Source organism: Vicugna pacos, chromosome 32 (genome assembly GCF_048564905.1).
Source record: "Vicugna pacos chromosome 32, VicPac4, whole genome shotgun sequence".
Taxonomy (NCBI): domain Eukaryota; kingdom Metazoa; phylum Chordata; class Mammalia; order Artiodactyla; family Camelidae; genus Vicugna; species Vicugna pacos.
In genome coordinates this window covers 24,477,656-24,497,154 of record NC_133018.1, presented here as the reverse complement: position 1 = coordinate 24,497,154, position 19,499 = coordinate 24,477,656, and the positions used below count along the sequence as shown (strand labels likewise).

At 63.8% G+C, this 19,499-nt stretch overlaps 1 protein-coding gene across 1 annotated transcript; it reads right to left on the bottom strand.

Annotated features, from left to right (window-relative positions):
- Nucleotides 1-981: 981 nt before the first annotated feature.
- On the bottom strand, nucleotides 982-19,000 carry MMP17 (matrix metallopeptidase 17). Its single transcript, XM_072952930.1, has 10 exons — nucleotides 18,789-19,000; nucleotides 9,501-9,633; nucleotides 8,653-8,782; nucleotides 7,861-8,144; nucleotides 6,777-6,953; nucleotides 5,634-5,733; nucleotides 4,058-4,140; nucleotides 3,802-3,954; nucleotides 2,648-2,905; nucleotides 982-1,912 (listed from the first exon to the last, which is right to left on the bottom strand). The coding sequence occupies exons 1-10, from the start codon at nucleotides 18,936-18,938 to the stop codon at nucleotides 1,587-1,589; spliced, it is 1,794 nt and encodes a 597-aa protein (XP_072809031.1). The 5' UTR covers nucleotides 18,939-19,000; the 3' UTR covers nucleotides 982-1,586.
- Nucleotides 19,001-19,499: the final 499 nt, after the last annotated feature.

Genomic DNA, 19,499 nt, shown 5'->3' with positions numbered 1-19,499 from the left:
GGGCGGACCCAGGAACCTGCATTTCCACCAGGTTCAGGTGATGCTGACGCCGCTGGTGGGGCACCAGCTGGAGAACCTCTACTGTGATGTGGCACCTGCAGGCCCTCTTTGCACCGCCTTACAGCCTGTTGGTCACCCTCACCTACTATCCTCTTCCTAATGAACCCCATTTTGCTGCAGGCGTTTGAAGGCCCCTCTGCAGCCCCAGGCAGGGGATGGTGATTCCTCTAGACCAGAGGTTCTCGATCTAGGTGGCTCTACCCACCAGGAACATCTATGGCCGCTACAGTGATACATAAGGAATGTCCCGCCCCCAAAGTCCACGTGCCCCCAGGAAGAGCACTGATCAATCGCTCGCTGCCACTGAGTGTGGCCAGGCAGCCAGGGCTTCTGGGAAAGGCCACCTCTCCTGAGTGAAGGGGGTGCAGCTCCCACTCTCTGCCTCTCTGGGTGGGAGAGCGGCGGCTGCCATCCTGGATTCGCAGCCAGGAGCAGAAAGAGCAACGGGACGGGCAGCCGTCCCCGGACTGGCCAGCCGAGCCACCTCCCTGCACTTCCTGTTGGGTGGCAGTGCCCCAGGTGCCTCACCTAGAGCTTGTCTCGTTCTGCACGTCCTGTGCCGAGCGCAGTACCTGCCCGTGCAGGTAGGCACTCTGTCCGCCAGGGAGGGTTGTGTGAACGTGCCAGAACCTCGGGTTCTGAGACTGACGCGGCCCGACCCCTGCCTGAGGGCAGGAGGCTTCTTTCCCTGAGCTGAGCCTCAGCTTGCCCATCTGCCAAATGGGTGTAAGGACCCTGTGGTCAAGGAGGCATGGACAGGGAGGTGCTGGTGACTGCTGTAGGCCTTCCTGGAAGTCCCCCATCACCCGAAGGGCAGGTGGTCTGGGGTCAGGGCCGCAGAGCCCCTCCTGGCCGCAGAGGACGCGACGCGACGCTCGCCCCTCCCGAGGCGGGTCAGGGAGCCACGCCTGAACCACGAAGAAGCAGGGAGAGGTCATGTTTGTCTGAAATGCGTCACAAGGGAAGACCGCCGTGGCCCCAGCTTGCGGGGCTCGCCTGTGCGTTCGGGGCTGCCCTAATCAAGGCAGGGGACTGGAGACGAAGCCCCAGGGGTGGGCGGAAGCACCAGGGGCGATAATGTGGACACGGGGCGGGGAAGAGGTGCCCTCGGGGCTGTACTTTCCAGAGTCCGCAGACCTGGCGGCCTGAAGTCACGTCCCCGGCTCGGCCCACCCCCGGGTCCTCGCTGAAGTTCCGTGAGAGGCAGCCACTCGCCCGCTGGAAGGGCGGCCCCGGCCCCCGACCCCGGCCTGGGCGCCGTCTCCGGGCCGAGGGGAGGGGAGAGCTCGGCGCTCCCGCGGTGTCCGCGGCCGGCGCCCGGCGAGCAGCGCCCTCTGCTGGTCTCTGCCCGGCCGGGAGGCTGGGCCCGGCGGACTGTGCCCGGGGCTGGCGGCGGCCGGTCCCCATCTGCGAGGCGAGGTCCTGCAAGGACGCTTGCCTCCGGCGCCGGAGCGGCCGGCGCTAGTCCTTGCACTTTGCGGCCCCGGCTGCGGTCCCGCCTGTCCTCTCGCAGGCCGGCGCGGCTGTCATAGCGCTGGCGCCCGGGCCGCCGCCCACAGCACGCTCAGCGGCGGGAGCAGTGTGGCCAGCAGCGGGCCCGAGGCCCGCGGGGGAGGGCCGGCGAGGGAGGTGCAGGAGCAGACCTCGTAGCCGTCCCCCGAGCGGCTCTGGTCGTGCTGTCCCGGCGGGGCGTGGGCCCCGGCCTCTCCGTCCCCGCCCTCGGAGGGGTCGGCCGGCAGGTCTCTGCACACCAGCCAGTCCCGGGCCGTGGACTGCGGGTACCCGGGCGCCACCTCCAGCTCGCTGTCCAGCACCTTCCAGTACTCCTTGCCGCGGAAGAAGTAGGCGGCACCTGGGGGAGAAGAGAAAGGGTGGTTGAGCTCTGGGCCCCTGCAGCATGTGGGATTCAGGCCAGACAGCAGGAGGACAGGGCAGCCAAGAACTGCGGGGCCAGCAGGGAGGGTGGAGAATGTCTTCTGCGAGAGTCAAAAGTCTTTGTCTCAGCCCGGGCAGCCCATCGGTGGGCCCTAGAGCCTCCCAGGCCAGGGAAAGCTCAAGGAGCCGCCTGGAGGCAGGGGGATGGCTGAGATGGACTGCTTCTTTCCCTGCTGGAGGTTTACGGAGGGCCTACTCTGTGGCGGGCTGTTCCAGGTACTGGGGACACCCCTTGAAAACAACAAAGGAAGCTTCCTGTAGGGGTAGACCCTCCCCGTGGGAAGGTGTGTCCTCACTCCTACCAGGCGGGGCCGAAGCACGGAGGGAGGGACGGCGTGAGTGCGTGGGGAAGTGTTCTGGGAGGACGCAGGGCAGGTGCAAAGGCCCTGGTGTGTGTGTGTGTGTGGCAGCGGGAGGAAGAGGCTGGAGGAGGGACTCGCGTCGAGGAAGAGATGCGGGGAGAGGTGAACACGAGCCAAAGGGGGCGGGGCCACGACGCGGGGCGGGGCCCCCGAGGGTCCGCGGCAGACGCTGCGAACAGGCGCGCACATCTGCCCCTGCACCCCACAACGACCCTCTCGCGACCCCCACTCCACGGGCGGGGATTCTGAGGCCGCCTGGGGCCGCCCTTCCCTCTGGCCGCCGGGCTCACCGTCGGACCAGCGCATGGCGTCGTCGAGCGTGCCGGGCACGCCCCTCCACGGGGGGCTCCGGGCGGGGTGGCCGGGGTCCATGCGACGCGTGTGCTCATCGTAGCGCCAGTGCAGCTGGTCCTTAAAGAAATAAGTCTTGTCATTGTGGGCCCAGGAGAAGGCGGCATCGACGCCGCCCGGCGGGAGGCCGAAGTCCGAGATGGGCCGCGGGTATCCTTCCTCTACGTTATTGTCCTTAAACACCCAGTATCTGTCTCCTGGGGGCGAGAGAAAGAGCCGTGGGCTGGGGCTCGCCCAGCCCGCCGGGCAGGGCCCCAGCCCTTGCTCCTCCCCCAGGTAGACGCCGGGATGCCGTCGCCCGCAGCCTGCAGGAGTAAACCCTGAGCACCTGCTCCGTGCCTGGCTCAGGGCCCTGCACCGGACAGCAGCCCAGGACGCGGCTTCCCATAAGGCGGCCCCTTCACAGACCCGGGGTGAGCCCAGCCCGCGAGAAGCCACTTTGCTCCGCTCTGCCTTGACCACTGCTGAGCACGCTCACGCGCAAAGCAGGAAGGGCACGGGTGGAGGCCTGACCGCACGTGCATGCGCGTGTGCACCCTCGTCAGGAAGACAAGGACAGAGCGGTTAGAAATCACCAAGAACTTCCAATCTGAATGCAAAACTTTCCAAACATGGTGTGATCAAGGGGCTTGTTGGGTATATCCTTGACTTGGTGTTCTGGAAACATCCTTGGTTGCTCTGCCACGGAAGGGTGGGAGTGTGACATTATGCCCTGGGAGGGGTTGTTATGTCTACGCCCACCCTCACCAGGGCTTAGCAACCATCAGCCCCGTTATTTAGAAAACAAAGAAGCAACACGTTTAAAAATCCTTGGCCGGAATCCAAGGGAGATACTGGAATGGTCAGTACGCACTTAAAGTGTTCTGCCGGCTGCGAGCCTCCCACAGCGCGGGGCACGCGGCAGGTGCTCAGTCGCTACGAACCGGTTGCGCGCACAGATGAACCGGCTACTCTCTGCTCTGTGCTCTAGACCCACAGAGCCAACCACAGGACTGGCCTCCCGTGCAGACACAAGCTTTGGGGGTCTGGGGGCTGCAGGCTGCGGCTCCCCGCCAGCGATGCCCGGCAGGCACCCGGGTGGGGGCCTGCCCACCTTTGAAGAAGACGATCTTGTGGTCACTGGTGCGCTCATACACGGCATCCACGCTGTCCAGGTGCAGCGGCAGGCCCCGCCAGAAGCGGTGCATCTGGGCCGGCTGCAGCGACACCAGGTGGCGGTCCCGGGTCAGCCGCCAGAAGTACTTGCCTGGGGAGACAGAGGGGGTGGAGCTTCAAGGGGTGGGGCTGGGGCCCGTCCGTCAGTCCACCGGCCACTGGGTCCAGCGATGGGGGCGGCGGGGGGCGGTTACCTTTGAAGAAGAAGGCCTCGCCGCGGATCTGGGCCACCGCGTCGAAGTGGCCGCTGCACCGGTGGGGCACGTCCTTCCTGGGCCTGGGTGCAGAGAGAGGGGGCTGGGCTGGGAGGCAGCCCCACTCCCGAGCCGCCCAGGGGACCAGCGTCCCCAAAGGGTCCTCACGTCACTGCCTGCAGGCTCGGCGACCACAGCAGTTTAGTCAAGGGAAGGGCGAGAGGAAGTGGGCCCCATGCCCGCCGTTCAGGCTGGCGAAGACGGAACACCGAGCCAGCGAGCGGCAGGGAGCTCAACGCTGCCGGCGGGGGACCCCGCGCGGCCCCGAGGAGCCCGCTGGGCGCTGGCCCCGGCAGCGCTGCACGGCGCGCACACCCCTTGTGACGACGAAGGATCAGGAACAACTTAAACGCTAAGCCCGGGGCTCCGGGAACCAGGCGTCTTCACACAGACGCGGAGGCCGCCGCGGACCCGGTGAGCACCCGGGCGCACAGCCGCGCGCGACGGCCCCGCTGCGTTCCCACGCGCGCAGCGTTCTCACACACGCGCGTCTGCACGTGCGGCGTCCTCACGCACGTGCAGAGCCTCTCTGGGAAGACGCACATTCCCCGGGGCGGGGCTGGGAGGTCGGGGTGAGGACTAACTTCTCACCGCAGGCCCTCCGCGTCCCACTGACGCGTTCTACTTATTCAATAAATAAGCGCAATGAACAGAAGCCGGGGCGACATCTGTCGCCCTCAGTGGAAGCTCTCCAGGTACAGCCAAGTGAGGGAAGTGTGAAGCCATTGCACTTTCGGAAAACCAAACCCAAAACCAAACCACAGCAAGTCACAGAAGCCACAGATTTCTGTCTGTAGGCGTTTGTGTGATGTGAAGGTAGCAAGGAGGCGTGCCAGGCTGAGTGCAGAGGTGGGGGTGGACAGGGACGCCCCTCCCCGGGTTCTGTGACACTTGTTGTGTTGGCTGGGGGCTCTATGTCCAGCCCCCTGAGAGCGGGCGGGCTCCGACTGCTTAACCAAAGGACTCACTGAAGAAACTGCTGAGGCGGGGCCTTAAAAGGCGGGGGGCAGCTTCCACCTGGTGTCCCGCAATGCCAGCCCTGCGGACGGATGCTCCCTTGGGACCCTTAGTCTCGGCATCCAGCCTTGAGCCCAGGCCACAGATGGGTGCCTGGCGGAGCACCCGTGTCAGCCCAGCCCAGGCACTGGATCTGAGTCAAGACGCCCCTGGACGATTCCAGCTACTGTCCCCAACGCTGCAGAGTGGAGACCAGCCCGGAACTGTGCTGTCCAAACTGCTGATGCACAGAACACGGGAACCTAATGCCACCGGGGTCGATGCCACGAGGCTGGGGTGTTTGTTACACAGCAGTAGATGGCTGGGACAAAGGGAGAGGAATCATGCATTTGAAATCTCGTTCTGGGCTGGGGTGAGCAAGCATCCCCTGTGCTGTCTGAAGGACATAAGAAAAGCCAGTGTCACTCAGCGCTCAGCTGGCCCAGAAGAGCCCGGAGCTCAGGGCTCTGGGCCACTGCTGGGGTGGTGCTGGCATGGAGACAAGGGGCCCACAGCTTACGAGATGCTGGACCGATTGTCGGGGGGCTCCGGCAGGAGGGGGGGCTCCTCAGGCTCTGGGGTGCCCTGCTGTGCCGTGGGGGAAACGGACTCCCGCACACCTGTGGAGACAAAGAGGCTGAATCGAAGCTGGCAAGTCCCACCACCCCTCCTGGGCCCCCCAGGGTGGCCCCGAGGCTACTGGGTGGGTGGGCACCAGGCTGGGGGGGGGTGAGTAGAAGACACAGGTGCCTCAATGACTCAAAGGAGTGTTTACACAGCCCCCCCCAGCTCGGCTGCTGGGTACAGACCCAAGAGAACAGAAAACAGGTGTTCAAACAGAAACTTGCACGTGACTGTGCATCACAGCATTATTGAGAATGGCCCCGAAGGTGGAAACAACCCAAATGTCCATCAGCGGAAGAATGGATAAATACAATGATCCAGCTGTAAAAAGGAACGAATTACTGACGCATCCAACCGGTGACAGGGATGGCCCTTGAAAACACACGCTAACTGGAAGAGGCCGACACAAAAGGCCACCCATTGTATGATTCCATTTACACAAGACGTCTGGAATAGGAGATCCGAAGAGTCAGGAGATGAGTGTTTGCCAGGGGCGGGAGGTGGGGAGTGACTGCTGATGGGTGGCGGGGAGGCAGTGATGAAACAGTTCTGGAGGTGGTGGTTGCACAGCGCTGTGAGTGTGCCAAATGTCATGGAATCGTTTGCTTTCAAATGGTTAAAAAGGCAATTTTACTACAATAAGAAAAGCCCACAGATGTCGGAGGGTGGTGAGGTCTGGGGGCTGTAGGACCCACTTCACAGGTGGTAAGGACTGGACGACTTAATACTTGTAAGTGCTGTGCACCAGGCCACCGACGTCGGCTGTCACAACCAGAAATGACTTGGGGGCTGAATGTGGGATCTCGCCCGGGGCTCTGAGAGATCCGGGTAAAGGCCAGTGGGGCCCCAGCTCCCAGGGACCCCTGGTGACAGAACTCACCCACTAACTCAGTCCACCCGTGCTACAGAGCAGGATGCGCCAGGCGGGTTTGAGATGCTGAGCGTGCGGCGCTGAATGTGGGGTTCTGTGCTCTGGGGGTCCCCAGCACCACTGCCCCGCCCCGAGCGACCTGTACCTGGCTTTGGGGGGGTGACTCACCGTACAGCTGCCAGATGCGCACCCTGTCCGCATAGGGGAGCCCGTAGCGCAGCGGGTCGCCCACCGGGCCCTGGTAGTATGGCTGCATGATGGAGCGCGTGGCCGCCACGTGGCCCAGCCCGATAGCGTGGCCAAACTCGTGGACAGCCACCGCGAACAGGTCCACACCGTGGGCATCTGGGGACACAGGAGCCAGTGAGCCATGGGAACAACCTCCAGCCCTGGCTGGTGCGGGGACCTGTGGGGTGGGGTGTGGTGGTGTGCTGTGTGGGTCACACAGGAGACCCTGGTTCTGGACCAGCAGATTCTGTAGTCACTCAGGGCTTGTCTGGTTCCCATGAGGCCCTAGGGGGCCTCCAGGGGCTTCTCTGGTCCTGGGGTCTCTTGGTGCCCCTGCCAACTACAGCTGCTGCTCACGGTAAACTTGGTAAACTTTTCTGTACAGGCCACATGGTGGTATTTCAGGCCTTGCAGGCCATCGGGACCCCACATTACAGGGAGCCCTGAACCTCACAGTGTTGAACAGATCCCCCAGGCCCTGCAGGAGGGACCTGGGCTCCCATCCTGGCCGAGAGAGCTGGTCTCTCCACCTGGGCTGGGCTCCCCGGGCTGCCACGCAGACCAGCTCCACGAGGGCTCTGTCTCCCCTGCCCAATGCCGCGTGGCTCTGATCACCCCCTGCCCGAACCGGGGGGCCTGCGACTTCCTTGGCCAGTGGGACTTAGCAGAGGTGATGACGCGCCCAGGCCTGCAGAGACCTTGCACGCTTCTGCTCCCTCTTGGAAGCAGAGGCCGGGATGAGGACAGGCCTGCCTCATGGAGTCAGGTCTCCCTGCCCTCCCAGGCCCACGAGCCCAGCCAGGCAGAGACGGCTGGGGACGTCAGCCTAAACTAAACGGCAGAGCTGACCTCCTGAGCTAGACAGAGGCCCAGAGCTCTGGGCCAGGGCGCCTGGACCGGAGGGAGGTTACGGCGGCTTCCTCATCCTGGTGGGCTGGCATGGCTCCCGACAGCCTCGTGGGGTCTGTGGGGGGCCCAGGGCTACACAGGGTCCCTGGCACCGCCCCCGCTCAGCAGGACGCACCCGAGGAGCGGAACGTCCAGGCCTCGTCATCGTCGAAGTGGGTGTCCCCTGCGGTGTGGTGGTCCCCCGGGAAGAAGGCATGGGCCACCGTGCCGCCCGGGCCGTCGAAAGGGTAACGGTCGTTGTGGTCGGCCTTGGAGAAGTCGATCTGGATGTCGGCGGCGCTGCCCGCCACCTCGTGGAAGTTCAGGGGCGTGATGTCGCTCCAGACTTTGAGCGCGTAGTGCATGAGCGCCCGCACCGTGTCGCGGCCCAGGGGCGAGTCCCGCGGGAATGTGCGGACCCTGGGGCGGGGGCAGGCGGGGCCAGAGATGGGGGTGGGTCATGGGGATGGGTCCAGTGCCCCCGCCCCGGGCTAAGCTGTGCTTCTGGGACACCCCGGGCACTGGGAACCTTATTTGGAAGTGTGTTTGCAGATACAATTAAGGCGAGGGTGGAGATGAGGTGTCCTGGGTTACGGTGGCCCCTAAACAGAGTGAGTGTCCTTATAAGAGACAGAAGAGGACACAGACATGAAAGGAGAAGGCCACGTGAAGACGGGAACAGGGACTGGAGCCACTGGGCCCAGGGTTGCCGGCAGCATCTGGGCAGAGGCCAGGGCCAGACTCTCCCTTTGAGCCTCTAGGGGACCAGCCCTGCGACCACGGATCTCAGACTTCTGGTCTCCAGAGCTGAGACGACCAATTCCCGTCTCTTAAACCCTCGTCTGTGGGTGTTTACTTCAGCTTCCCCTCCTCACCCCAAAGTTCAGGCCCCTGGGAAGGCCCTGTCTGGGGGAGCCCACCCACCCACCTCCACGACAGGTTTCTTTTGTTCCACTTGGTCGGGGCTGGAGCCTGGCGCCTCCTTCGAGCCGGGGCCGCCGCTGGGAGGTCAGGGAGGGAACAGCGCGGGGTTTTCATCAGTGCCAGGGTGGCCTCATCTGCAGGGCGGGCGGGGGTCAGGAGCCAGGCCCAGCTCACCTGGGACTCCACGTACCAGGTCTAGGGGTGGGGGGGCGAGGCCTGGGCCTCCAGCTGCCTCAGGCCACACTGCGGGGGGATGTCCACGGACCAGGGTGGGGTCATTCAGAGCATCGACTAACTGGTGGCCCTGAGCAGCCAGAGGGACACGACCCCAGCTTGGGCCCGTGTAGCCAATGCTTCCTGTGTCTCACGGGACACACACCTGACCAGCTCTGTGTGTCACACGTGTCTACTCCTGGGAGGCCTGGGAACAGATGGGTCTCAATCAGCCAGCCTTGCAGAGGGTCTTTATAAAAATAAAGTGGGGTGCTCACAGAAACACCCCAGATTTCTGGTTTCTCTTGGAAAGCTGGGGTTTTGACAGCACAGGGCTGGCACTCCCACCAGGGCAAGAGTCACCTGGGGCGTGGGTGGCCAGACCTCCCCCACCCCACAGCTGGCCCGTGGCCATGGCACTGAGACCTGGCTGTGAGTGTGGAGATGCGGTCTTGGCGCTGGCACACACTCACCTACCACTGTGCCCACACTGTGGGATGGGGAAGGGACGACACAGGGGTCCCCACGTGGCAGGAATCCTCCATCCTGGCCCTAACCCCACCCACCACGGCAGGCTGGAGGCAGGATCAGGAGGACCCAGGCGCAGCACCCGTCTCCCACTGCACCCCAAGGACTGACCCAGGATGCCAGTGGCCTCCAGGCCTCCAAACCGCTGCATGGCGGCAATGGCCTTGGACAGCTCCTCCTGTGTCTGCAGCTGCCCTGTCGTGGGGTCCACTGGGGGCAGGTAGCCGAACTTGCTCAGCCACTCCTGCGGGCAGAGAGCAGAGTGAGGGTGGAGGTGGGGACTGGGCCCCACAAAAGAGCCCCCTGCCCAGGGCCCATCCCTGTGAGGGGCAGGTCTCGCCCATCCCCGATCAGCACCACCCCAGCCCTGGCCCCTTGGCCCACAGGGCATCTCTTGCCCCTCCCTTCAGTTACTTTACAGTTGGTTGCTGAAATGTCTTCATAAACCTAATGCTCTTCAGGTGGGGTGAGCTTGAGCAGTGCACAACCTGTACAACTGCTCATGGCAGCCTGCCCACCTCACTCCTCCTGAGGCAGCAGAGTGCCCAGGGGACACTTAAGAAAGTGAAATTTTAGTAAGGTTATTTATTAAACATTTGGAGTGCCAAATTCAGGTCCTGAGCTGGCCTGTGAGGCAGCAGTTGACAACCCGAGGTCTGAAACCCACGCTGAGTAGGGCAACGGCATCTAGTCATGAGCTGCATGTTCACGTAGTCTGGAGTCTGGAGCCAGGCTGCCTGGGTCCAAGTCCCACCTAGCCACCTCCTTGCTGCAGCTGAGGTAAGTGACTCGCCCCTCTGGGCTGCTGCCTCACCTGTGGATGTCGAGAGGCTGTGAGGACACATGTGGGTGACAATGTGGAAGTGCTCCCACCAGCCCCGGCACAGGTGCTCTCTCTATAAAGCGCATGTGGCGCTGTCAGGGGATAGCTCTGCTGAAAAGTGCCCCCGCGGGGATCCCCTGAGCCAAACAGGAAGCAGGAGTGGAGGGCAACCTTGGGCACAGAGAGCCCTATTCTCAAGCCCCAGTCACCTTCACCAGCTATTTGGGGCCCCGGGGACGGGGAGGCACCAATGCCATCCGTGGGGGCCCCGGCGGGGCGCCAGATGGCGCTCATGGCCACTTCCCAGGCTGTGTGACAACCCCATGAAAAGCACTCAGCCACATGGACATGGTGCCAGGGGTGGGCTCACCAGCCAGCCGCGGAGGACCCACAGGTGGCTGGAAGGCAGGGTTTTCAGGACATTCTGAGCCACGCCCCCTCCCAGGCCAGGCTTCAAGAAATGCACCAACATGCAGGCCTTTTTTTGTTTTTGGGGACATTTATAAAATCCTCTTGATTCGTTTATGCTACCTGCAGGGCCCCCAGAAGCTTTTGAGTTTGCAGCCCCTGCCTGTAAATTCCCAACCCAGGAATTCCCAGGGGCCTCAACTGATCAGGAGGGGGCTTGGTGATTTGCATATAATTTGCATATGCCTGCAGAGACTCAGCTAGCTTCCTTCCTTTCCAGGAAACCCTGAGTCCCTCCTGGGGTTCTCTCTGTTCCTTTACCTCCTCCCCATGTTCTGACAGGAGGCCCACCAGAATATGCAGAATCTGGGGACCCTGGAGACCCCCTCGGGTCTAGGGACCCCTGAAAGGCTGTTGGGCAGGACTGGCAGCTGGACATGACTACTCAGTGACCAGCAACCGGGGGAAGCTCCCAGTGGACACTGCTGATCAGAGGGGCAGCTCCTCCCAGGGGGCAGGTGGCACACGGCTCAGAAGAAGGAGGACACTGGCCGGAGATGCCCTTTCCTCTTGGCTCTGCCATCCTGAGGGCCCTTTTTTCTGGGAGGCCCCCTTCATGTCACTACAAACAACGGCAGCCATCAACAGGATTCACAGAGCACGTCCCATGGCTATTCACTGTCCGGGCGCCGGAGATGCCCAAGAGAGCATTCGTGTTAAAATGTGTATTTGTGGCTACACTTTTTTTTTTTTCCAAGTTTTACAGGCACCTGAAAGTTCTAATTCTGCAGTGTTCTTTCCGAAAGTCAGAACACACACACACACGCACACATTTCACAACTCTTTGTTAAGATCACAGGCCCAGAGCCTTGTAGTTAGAGCAGGCCTGCCTCCCAGCACCATGGCTGCTTCCTCTGGGAAGTCCTCGGGGATTTCCTCAGACCATAGATGAAGCTGGGTGAGGATGCTGGTCCCCATCCCCCTAACCAGGTAATGGCTCACCCAGACGGGAGCCTTTCCCCACCCAGGCCAGTTGCTTTGGGCAGGCCAGGGCTCAGATACCACTGGAGAACCACCTACCTCCTGGTTGTCCCCTGAAGGCTACAGTAACAGTTGGGTGTCTGAACTGAGCAGTCCCTTGCTCCCACCCCTCGCAGGGCTCCATGGGGTTCACAGAGGAGCTGCTCCCTCTGGTTTTTGGGCAGCCCAGCCGGGAGGCCACACACGTCTCTGGGCTTCAGGCCTCAAGAGCATTTGAGGTGGTTTTGAAATGTGTGCCCACATCGAGAAGCAGGGGGTTTTAGCACAGGTCTGAGTGGCCAGGCTCTGCGTCAAATTGTAGGAGAAGGGCAGGGCTAAGGGCGTGGGCCTGGGGACAGACACTCCTGCCCGGGCCCTGGGAGCACTGTAGCTTGCAGCCCCTGCCAGAGCAGGACCGTAAGAATGGGACCAAATCTGGGGGGCTGGCAGGGGAGGGAGGGGCCCGCCTCCCCTCAGGCTTGGGCTTGGGGGCCTGTCCTCAGTCTCAGACATCCTACCTGCCCCCAGTGCAGACGCCCTGCTCCCCGGCACAAAGCCAGTCCCCACCACTCACGCCCCTGCCCAGCCCGGCTCCTCCCTGGGGCGGGCTTCTGCATGGATTCCAGGACAAGCTGGAGTGGGGGGCCCCAGCGCATCAGGGAAACCCTCAGGAGGTGTCTGACAAGGACCTGCCCCTGGTGGGTTGGGGAGGGTGCTGGCAGGTGGGCCTGAAGAGCCCACAGGGACCCTCGCCCGGCCCTGAGGCACCCTGTTGTCCCAAGTCTGGTGGAAACACAAGTGTCCACAACAAGAAGCCCTCATCCCCGCCGGGGAGGAGCCATCAGCCCTCGAGCCACGGAGCGGGGAGGCGTCTGTCTGCCTGTCTGTCTCTCCCTCGACTCGCCAGCGCATGCCAGTCTTCAGAGGAGACATGCACACTCCCAGTGGCCAGGGTGGAATGATTTTCCTGGTAGTTAATACACTTTGGAACATTAGAGGGGCCAACAGGGTGGGAGGGGGTGGAAGTGTTAACGCAGCAGGATGGCTCCTGGGGTGGGGGCCCAGACCTCCTGCTCCCCAGGTGTCCTCAGCCCTGTCCCAGCCCCCAGCACCTACAGAGTCCACGGGTCGCCCCGGCCAGCCCCTTCCTGTGCGCACACACCCGTCCTCCCTCCGCCATCGCCATGGCGACTGTGTCTCCGGGGCAACGAGACTGTGTGGGAGAAGGGTGAACCTTCCAGGAGGTGGAAGGGAGGCGGACAGGGGTGAGAACAGGAGGGGAGCCCCAAACCCACAGGGCTGCCCCACCATGGATAATTCCAAGGACTCCCATGAGCTGAGTCATTACTGCAGATGGGAAACTGAGGCCCAGAGAGGTGGGTGCCTTGCCCCAGGCCCTGGCAGGAAGTGGGGGCACTGGCCCTGCCCACAGAGGCCTGGCCCGCGCCCGCTGGGTCTCGTTTTCCTCGCATCCTTTATCGCTGGTTGGTACAACGTGCATCTGTTTACAGCGCTCACGCTGCTTAACGCTGTTTAACCTGCACACCATAAAACTCCCTCGTGACTTGCGCAGAGCTTGGGGAGGGGCCGTCGCCCCGCAGAGCTGCCTCGCACTGGGGCCGCCCCAGCAGGGCAGCCGTCCGAGGGCAGGCACCTGCTTCGTTTCGCCGCTGCAGCCCCGGGCCAGGCTCCAAGGGCGCTCAGCAAGCCTTCCGCTGACGGGCGGACCCGTGGGCTGAGGGGAGGCTGTGCCACCGACTGCGCACCGTGTCTCCTCCGGTCCTCCCCGTGGCCCCAGGCCTGGCACTGCCGTCCCCTTTGACAGGTGGGCAAGTGGAGGCACAGAATGGTCAGCTCGACGTGCTGGCAGCAGGAGCAGGACTGGAGTGAAGCCAGCTGTGACCCTGGACAGCTGCCCGCCCGCTGGCACTGGGTGGAGTGCACATCCATGGTCCCTGATGCATCTTGAGGGGCCAGCGTGGAGCCAGCTCGGCAAGGACCGCGGGGACAGAAGGCTGAACTGCCGGCCCTCCCCCTTCACGTTCTAGCTCTAACTGGACACCTCTGGCCTCACGGTGGGTCTGGACACAGGTGTCATCAGTCCCACTGCACAGATGAGGAAACAGGCTCAGGGCCACCGTTGGGGCACAGCCAAGCACATCGGGGGCTGGGTGGCTTTAGAGCACCTGCCCCCAGGCCCAAGTAAGTCCCAACAGCGCCCGCTGCGCGCACCCCTGCTCCTTCACTCGCTCACCCCTCAGCACCCACGAGGCCGGGCTCACCATCACCTCCCGTGTAAATGAGGAAGAGGGCCCATGGCCACCTCACAGAGCGCGGCTCTGGCTGCAGGCTTTGTCTGGCTCGCTTGGGGGTCTGGGCTCTAAAGATCCAGAGGAAAAGGAGCTGTGGGACCCCCGCAGGGCGGGTCTTCCCCTGGGGGCTGCTGGCGGTTGGGGTAACCTCACGCCCAGCATCCTCCTGTCCAGCATCGTCTGTCCACCCCACACCCCACCCAGGGCTTGCTGTGCCGTGGGCTGAGGGGTCAGTGAAGACCCAGGGAGACCCCGCCCTGCTATCCACCACCCCGGGGACGGTCTTGTAAGGAAGACCAGTGGTAAGCAAGTGAACCTGGAAGTAGGTGCTGCGAGATGAGGGTGATGTCAGGGTTAATGACTGTGACGAGTGATGACAACAGTCAGCATCACTGAAGGCCGCCCAGTCACCCACCTGCCCCTTAGGGCAAGGCCGTGAGGACGGGGCACGCGGTCTGCAGGGCTCAGTCCACACTTGGCATGCAGTAGGCACCTAATAAGTAACACGGTGGGTCCTGACGAGGAACCTGGGGCGCAGAGAGGCCAGGACACTTGCCACAGTCACACAGCCAGCATGGGCAGAGGCGGGCTTGGAACCCAGGCTGGCTGGCTGCAGGGTCTGTTCCCGTGACCACTGTGCTACCAGGAACGTGAGATGGGGTGGAGGGCTCCTTAAAAAGGTGTTGGGGGGGTGGTATCACCCAGGGACCTGAAACATGAGAAGGACCTGGCCAGGTGATGAGCTGAGATGAGAAATCATGGCAGTGGGAACAGCAGGTGCAAAGGCCCTGTGGCAGGAACCGACCTGCGAAGTTCAGGGAGCCTGGGAAAGGAGGTGGTGGGGCTGGAGCACAGAGGGATGAGAGGATGGGAAGGGTGGGTGGGCGGCCAGGTAAGGCGGGACGGTGGGCTCGGCATCCTGCTCAGACCACTGCCTCACTCCTCCTGAGAGCTGGGCGGGGCCTGGGAGAGACACAGCAGGCTGTCGGCTACAACGTGGCAGATGCATCTGTCACCCTTCACGTGTGGCACAGACCCTGCACCTGGAGCGTTGCACCGGAAGCTCAGAGCCACCGTTAAGCAAAAGGGAAAAGCCATGTATGTTCAAAGCACCCCGAGAATTCCCGAGGAAGGTACTGAGTCAGGGAGCACCCTGATGGGCCCCTGAATCCTCCCAGTCTCCTCCCCACACCCCGGCCTCAGACCGTGAAGGCAGCCTACGTCCGGCAGGATGTGCGCAATTCAGGGGCATCACTCAGCTGACATCCCAACTGCCCTGTTCTCATGGTCCCATTTCACAGGCGAGGAGATGGAGGCCAGCACTCAGAGCCCAGGCTGGGAGCAGCGGCCTGGGCTCCACGCCCAGAGGCTGGTTCCTGGGCCCTTCCGTGTCGAGGGGCCACATGGAGGAGAAACGACACCTCCTACGCCGCCAGGCTGGCTGCTGGCCTGTTAGTCAGAGCCCGCACTCCTGGGGCTCACCCCACAGGCGCCCGGCATGGTTATGCCCAAGCCACACGGGCCCCCACACAAAGGCACCACAAAGACTTCTTAGTCCTCCAGACGCTGAAGGCAGTGAGTGTCCTGGAAGTGAACTCGCTTGTTGACAACATGCCTCTGGCGTGGGGGAGGTGGGGAGGGGGCTCGCTGGGTCCTAGGACCTTCACGTTAAGTTCAAGCTCCCCTGGTCTTGGCTGAGGCCGTGCGCTCGGTCGGCTTCTCTGCCTGCAGCCAGGAGGGATATTCCTGGCCCCAAGCCAGGCCTGACACGGGTTCTGAGTGCACGGAGGGCCTGGAGGCTTGGGCTCTGGCGCTCAGGTGCAGGGACCTAGAGGCTACTGGCTGAGGCCAGGGTGACTGTCAGCCCTGCCACCCTCTCTCCCTCCTCAGGAGAGAACACGTGCTCACAGGTGCTCCAAGGTCCTGGCTCCCCTTGCCCCCCCCCACATCACCCAGCCCCTGCCCAGCCCCCTGGGCCACTGAGGACCCGGCTTACCCACAGCCAACCTCACACAACCTCAGCCACAAACCACCGCCACTGCCTGGGCGCTGGAGATCAAAAGATCTGCCAACACATGAGGTACGAGGCACAAGGACACACTGACGTTGAGGCTGGGACAGAAGCCGGAGGAGAAGCTTTAGAGGACAGGCCGGCAAATCTGCCAACACACGACGCCTTAGGTGCTCCCTGGGGCTGGGTCCCGCACATACTCACGCCACAGTACCCAGGCGGCCCTGGCAGCTCCTGGCTATGGCCAAGTATTAGGAACAGCCCGCACGTCTGTCGGTGCCGGGATCTGGCTAATGGATGTGACATCCTTGCAATAAAAGGCGACGGTGGACAAAAAGAGCCAGGTAAGTCTGGATGTTCCAACACAGACCATCTTCCAGGACAGATGGCGAAGTGAAAGCAGCACGGCCCATGACACTGGGCAGCAGGTTGCCATCCATAAGAATAAGGGTCCGCGGTCCCCTGACCTTTTCTGTGCCCAGACAGCCTCTGCAAGTTTCCTCAGGAAATCAGGGTGCTGATGGACCCTGCGTCTGCTTCTGCACGGCCTGAGTATCTTCCTGTGGGTATTGGCTACTCAAAAATAAAAGAATGAAAGCGGGCTCAGGCCTGGAGGCTCAGCCCCCGGAGGGCACGGAGGTTCTTTTGTCCCACTCCACCGCGCCGGAAAGCCCACCATCAGGGAGGCGCAGCGGGCCTCAATCCGGTGCTTTGTTCACGCGCTAATGCTCCGCAGGCTGTGCTGGGTGAGCCCCTCCCAGGGGCCAGCCAGGGCTCAAGAGGCCCGCTGGGCACGGCTCTGTCTGGCAGAAGCTGGGTCACACTTACAAAGGGGCCCTTCTCCTCACTGGCAGCCCTGGATCTGAATATCCAGCGTCAGTGGGCCTCCGAGGCGGTCTGCAGAGTGAGGCACAAGGGAGTCCCCCCTCCTCTCCACAAATCCCTGTTGGTCTCGCGGCCTTCCCGCACCTCCAGTGTGATGCTCCAGGCTGTCATTCCTCCAAAGGCCACCAGAGACCGCCCTCTGCCGGCAAACTGGGGACAGGAGGCAGGAAGGCTTCTCCTGCACAAGGGAGGAGGGGTCCTGGCCTTCCCTGGGTGGGGGGATCTCTTGGGGCCGGGGCAGCAACCTCTGCTCTTCACCTACTGAGCCGGACAACAGGGATCGGCTGTCTCTGGGGGCTCCAGGCTGGGGACCCACGTCCCCTGCCCAGTGCCTCTCACAGCGTGTGGGGCTGGGTGACCCTCCTGAGGGCCGGCGGACCACAGGGGAGCAGGGAGAGGAGGAGGCATGGAGGTCCAAGCTGGGAGGAGTGTGCCTGACCCGTTTACTCTGGGTGGGCAGCAGGAAACTTCAGAACAGCACAGGGTCTGATAAATGAACTTGGCTGGGCTGGGAGCTCCACAGCCTGGCTATGTGGACCTGAGCCCCATTAACCCTTGACCTGGGCCCCTCAAAGCTGAAGGTGGGGGCCTGGCTCTACTGCCACCTAGCCCAGACCTAGAGACTTAATGACCTCAGGAGGGGATCCAGGAAACCCCAGGGCCCGGAGGAGGTGGACACAGACACCCTAACTTCAGAGCAGTCTGGCTGGGAGGAAGTGGCAGTGGGATCCCCAGGAGTCTCCATGCAGGAAGCAGGGGCTGTGGTTGCGCCCGCCCAGATGGCTGTGAGGGCTGGGGCAGCTGGGCGGGGGCAGCTGGGTGGGGGCGGCCCGAGCCTGTATCTCATCCAGAACCTGTGGCCAAGTCCTGCCAACCATGGGGCTGCGCATGCCGTCCAAATCCCTGCACCGGCCTGAAATCCACCGGAACTCCCGAACGCCAGCGGCCTGGGAGAGGGGCTCCACCAGCACCCCTTTAGGAGAAGGCAGCGGGCTGGGTGTCGGGCAGGGAGCTGAGCACCCTGGCCCCATCCCTTCCTCTGAGCAAGTGAGGGCAGCTGCAGGGGTGGAAGCCTCAGGAACAATCTGCTTAATCTACTGGTCCCCTCGCGCCCTCATCTGGCTTCCTGGGGTCCTGGGAGTGGCAAGACCCAGAAAATCTGATCTAAATCTTCCAGGTCCAGAGGAGGAGGCTCCAAGCCTGGTGGGCTGCCCAGGGGAGGGGTTGTGGGAAGAGGCCACTGCCGCCACCTCTCAGTATGGTTTCCTAGCCAGTGAACAGCTGATACTGAGGGAAGGGTTTGCAGGGGAAGGCGGTGGGGCTACATCCGAGCCTGGGAACGGCGGGGGGACCCCATCAGGCTCAGGACAGGGTCAAAGGGAGGCAAGGCTGGCCACCCTGGCAGTGGAAGGGGTCACGGAACAGGGCCAAGATTCATGCCTAATGCGAACTGGGAGGCTGGCTCCCTTGCCCTCAACACCCTCAACGGAGCAAACTCGAAACCACCGCTTACGGGGCGCCCACACTCCGCAGCCCCGGCCTTTCCTCGGTTGTGGGTGCGCACCCTCTCCCGTCCCTCGCCACTCCCACTGGGAACGCACGCGGGAAGCACTGTTCTGGGCGGCTACGACCGCCGTCCCGTCCGCCTCGGGGTCCGTTTTGGGGCTGCTCCAAGCCGGAGCCGGGGCTCCGGCCAGGTGAACCCCCAACCTCCGCGGGCTCCTGCGGCTGCGGCGGGCTCTCAGCACACGGAGCCGGGAAGGGACCCGGCGCCTCTTTCCCAGACTCTGGTGCGCGCGCGTCAGATACAGCCTGCACCCCAGCCTCAGCTTTCCTGCCCAGGAAATGGGTCCAGGGCGTCCGGGTTCCCGCAGGCGCCGAAGCGCCCTGATGGGGTCTCCCCGGCCCGCGGAAGCCTCGCATCCCGGCCGCGCACTCACCACTCCCAGGCTGAGGTCCTCGGCCCGGGGCGCGGGCGCCGCGCGGCCCCCACGGGCGGCCAGCGCGAGCAGCAGCAGCGGCAGCGGCAGCGGCGGGACCCAGGCCCAGGGGGGCGGCGGGCCGGGCCCCCGAGCGGCGCGGCGCCGCATCGCGTTCCTAGGGCGGGCGGCGCGGCGGTGGCAGTCCCCGCGCCCGTGCGCCCCGCGCCCGCTCCCGCTCCCGGCCCGACTGAGCCCCGCGCCGCCTCCCAGCGCCGGGGCGGGGCATGCTAATATATGCTAACGACGGCCGCCTGCGCTCGCTCCGCCCCCGCCTTAAAGGGCCCGCGCCCCGCTCCGGCCCGAGTCCCGCGCCCCCGGGAGGATACTCAGACCCCACCCGCGCTCCGCCTCGCGCGTCCACAAGGGGACCTGGGCTGCGGCGGCTCGAAGAAAGACGCTTCCCGAGTGTCCCCAGACGGCCCCGGGACGGTAGAGGCGTGCAGGCCGGCGCACAGTCCGGGGGTCCCGGCCGTCCCCCGGGGAACGAACCCCCCTCCCGCCCGCCCGCGCGCACGCGGACCCCGGCCGAGCCGGGATTCGCGGTCACCGCTGGGGACCCTGAGCGGCTTCCTCAGCGGGCCGGGCGGACGCTTGGTGGAGCCCTAGCACCGCGATAGAAAGGAGGTGGGGGCTGAATGGGAGTGAGAGGTGGGGGCCGGGTGGAGGGTG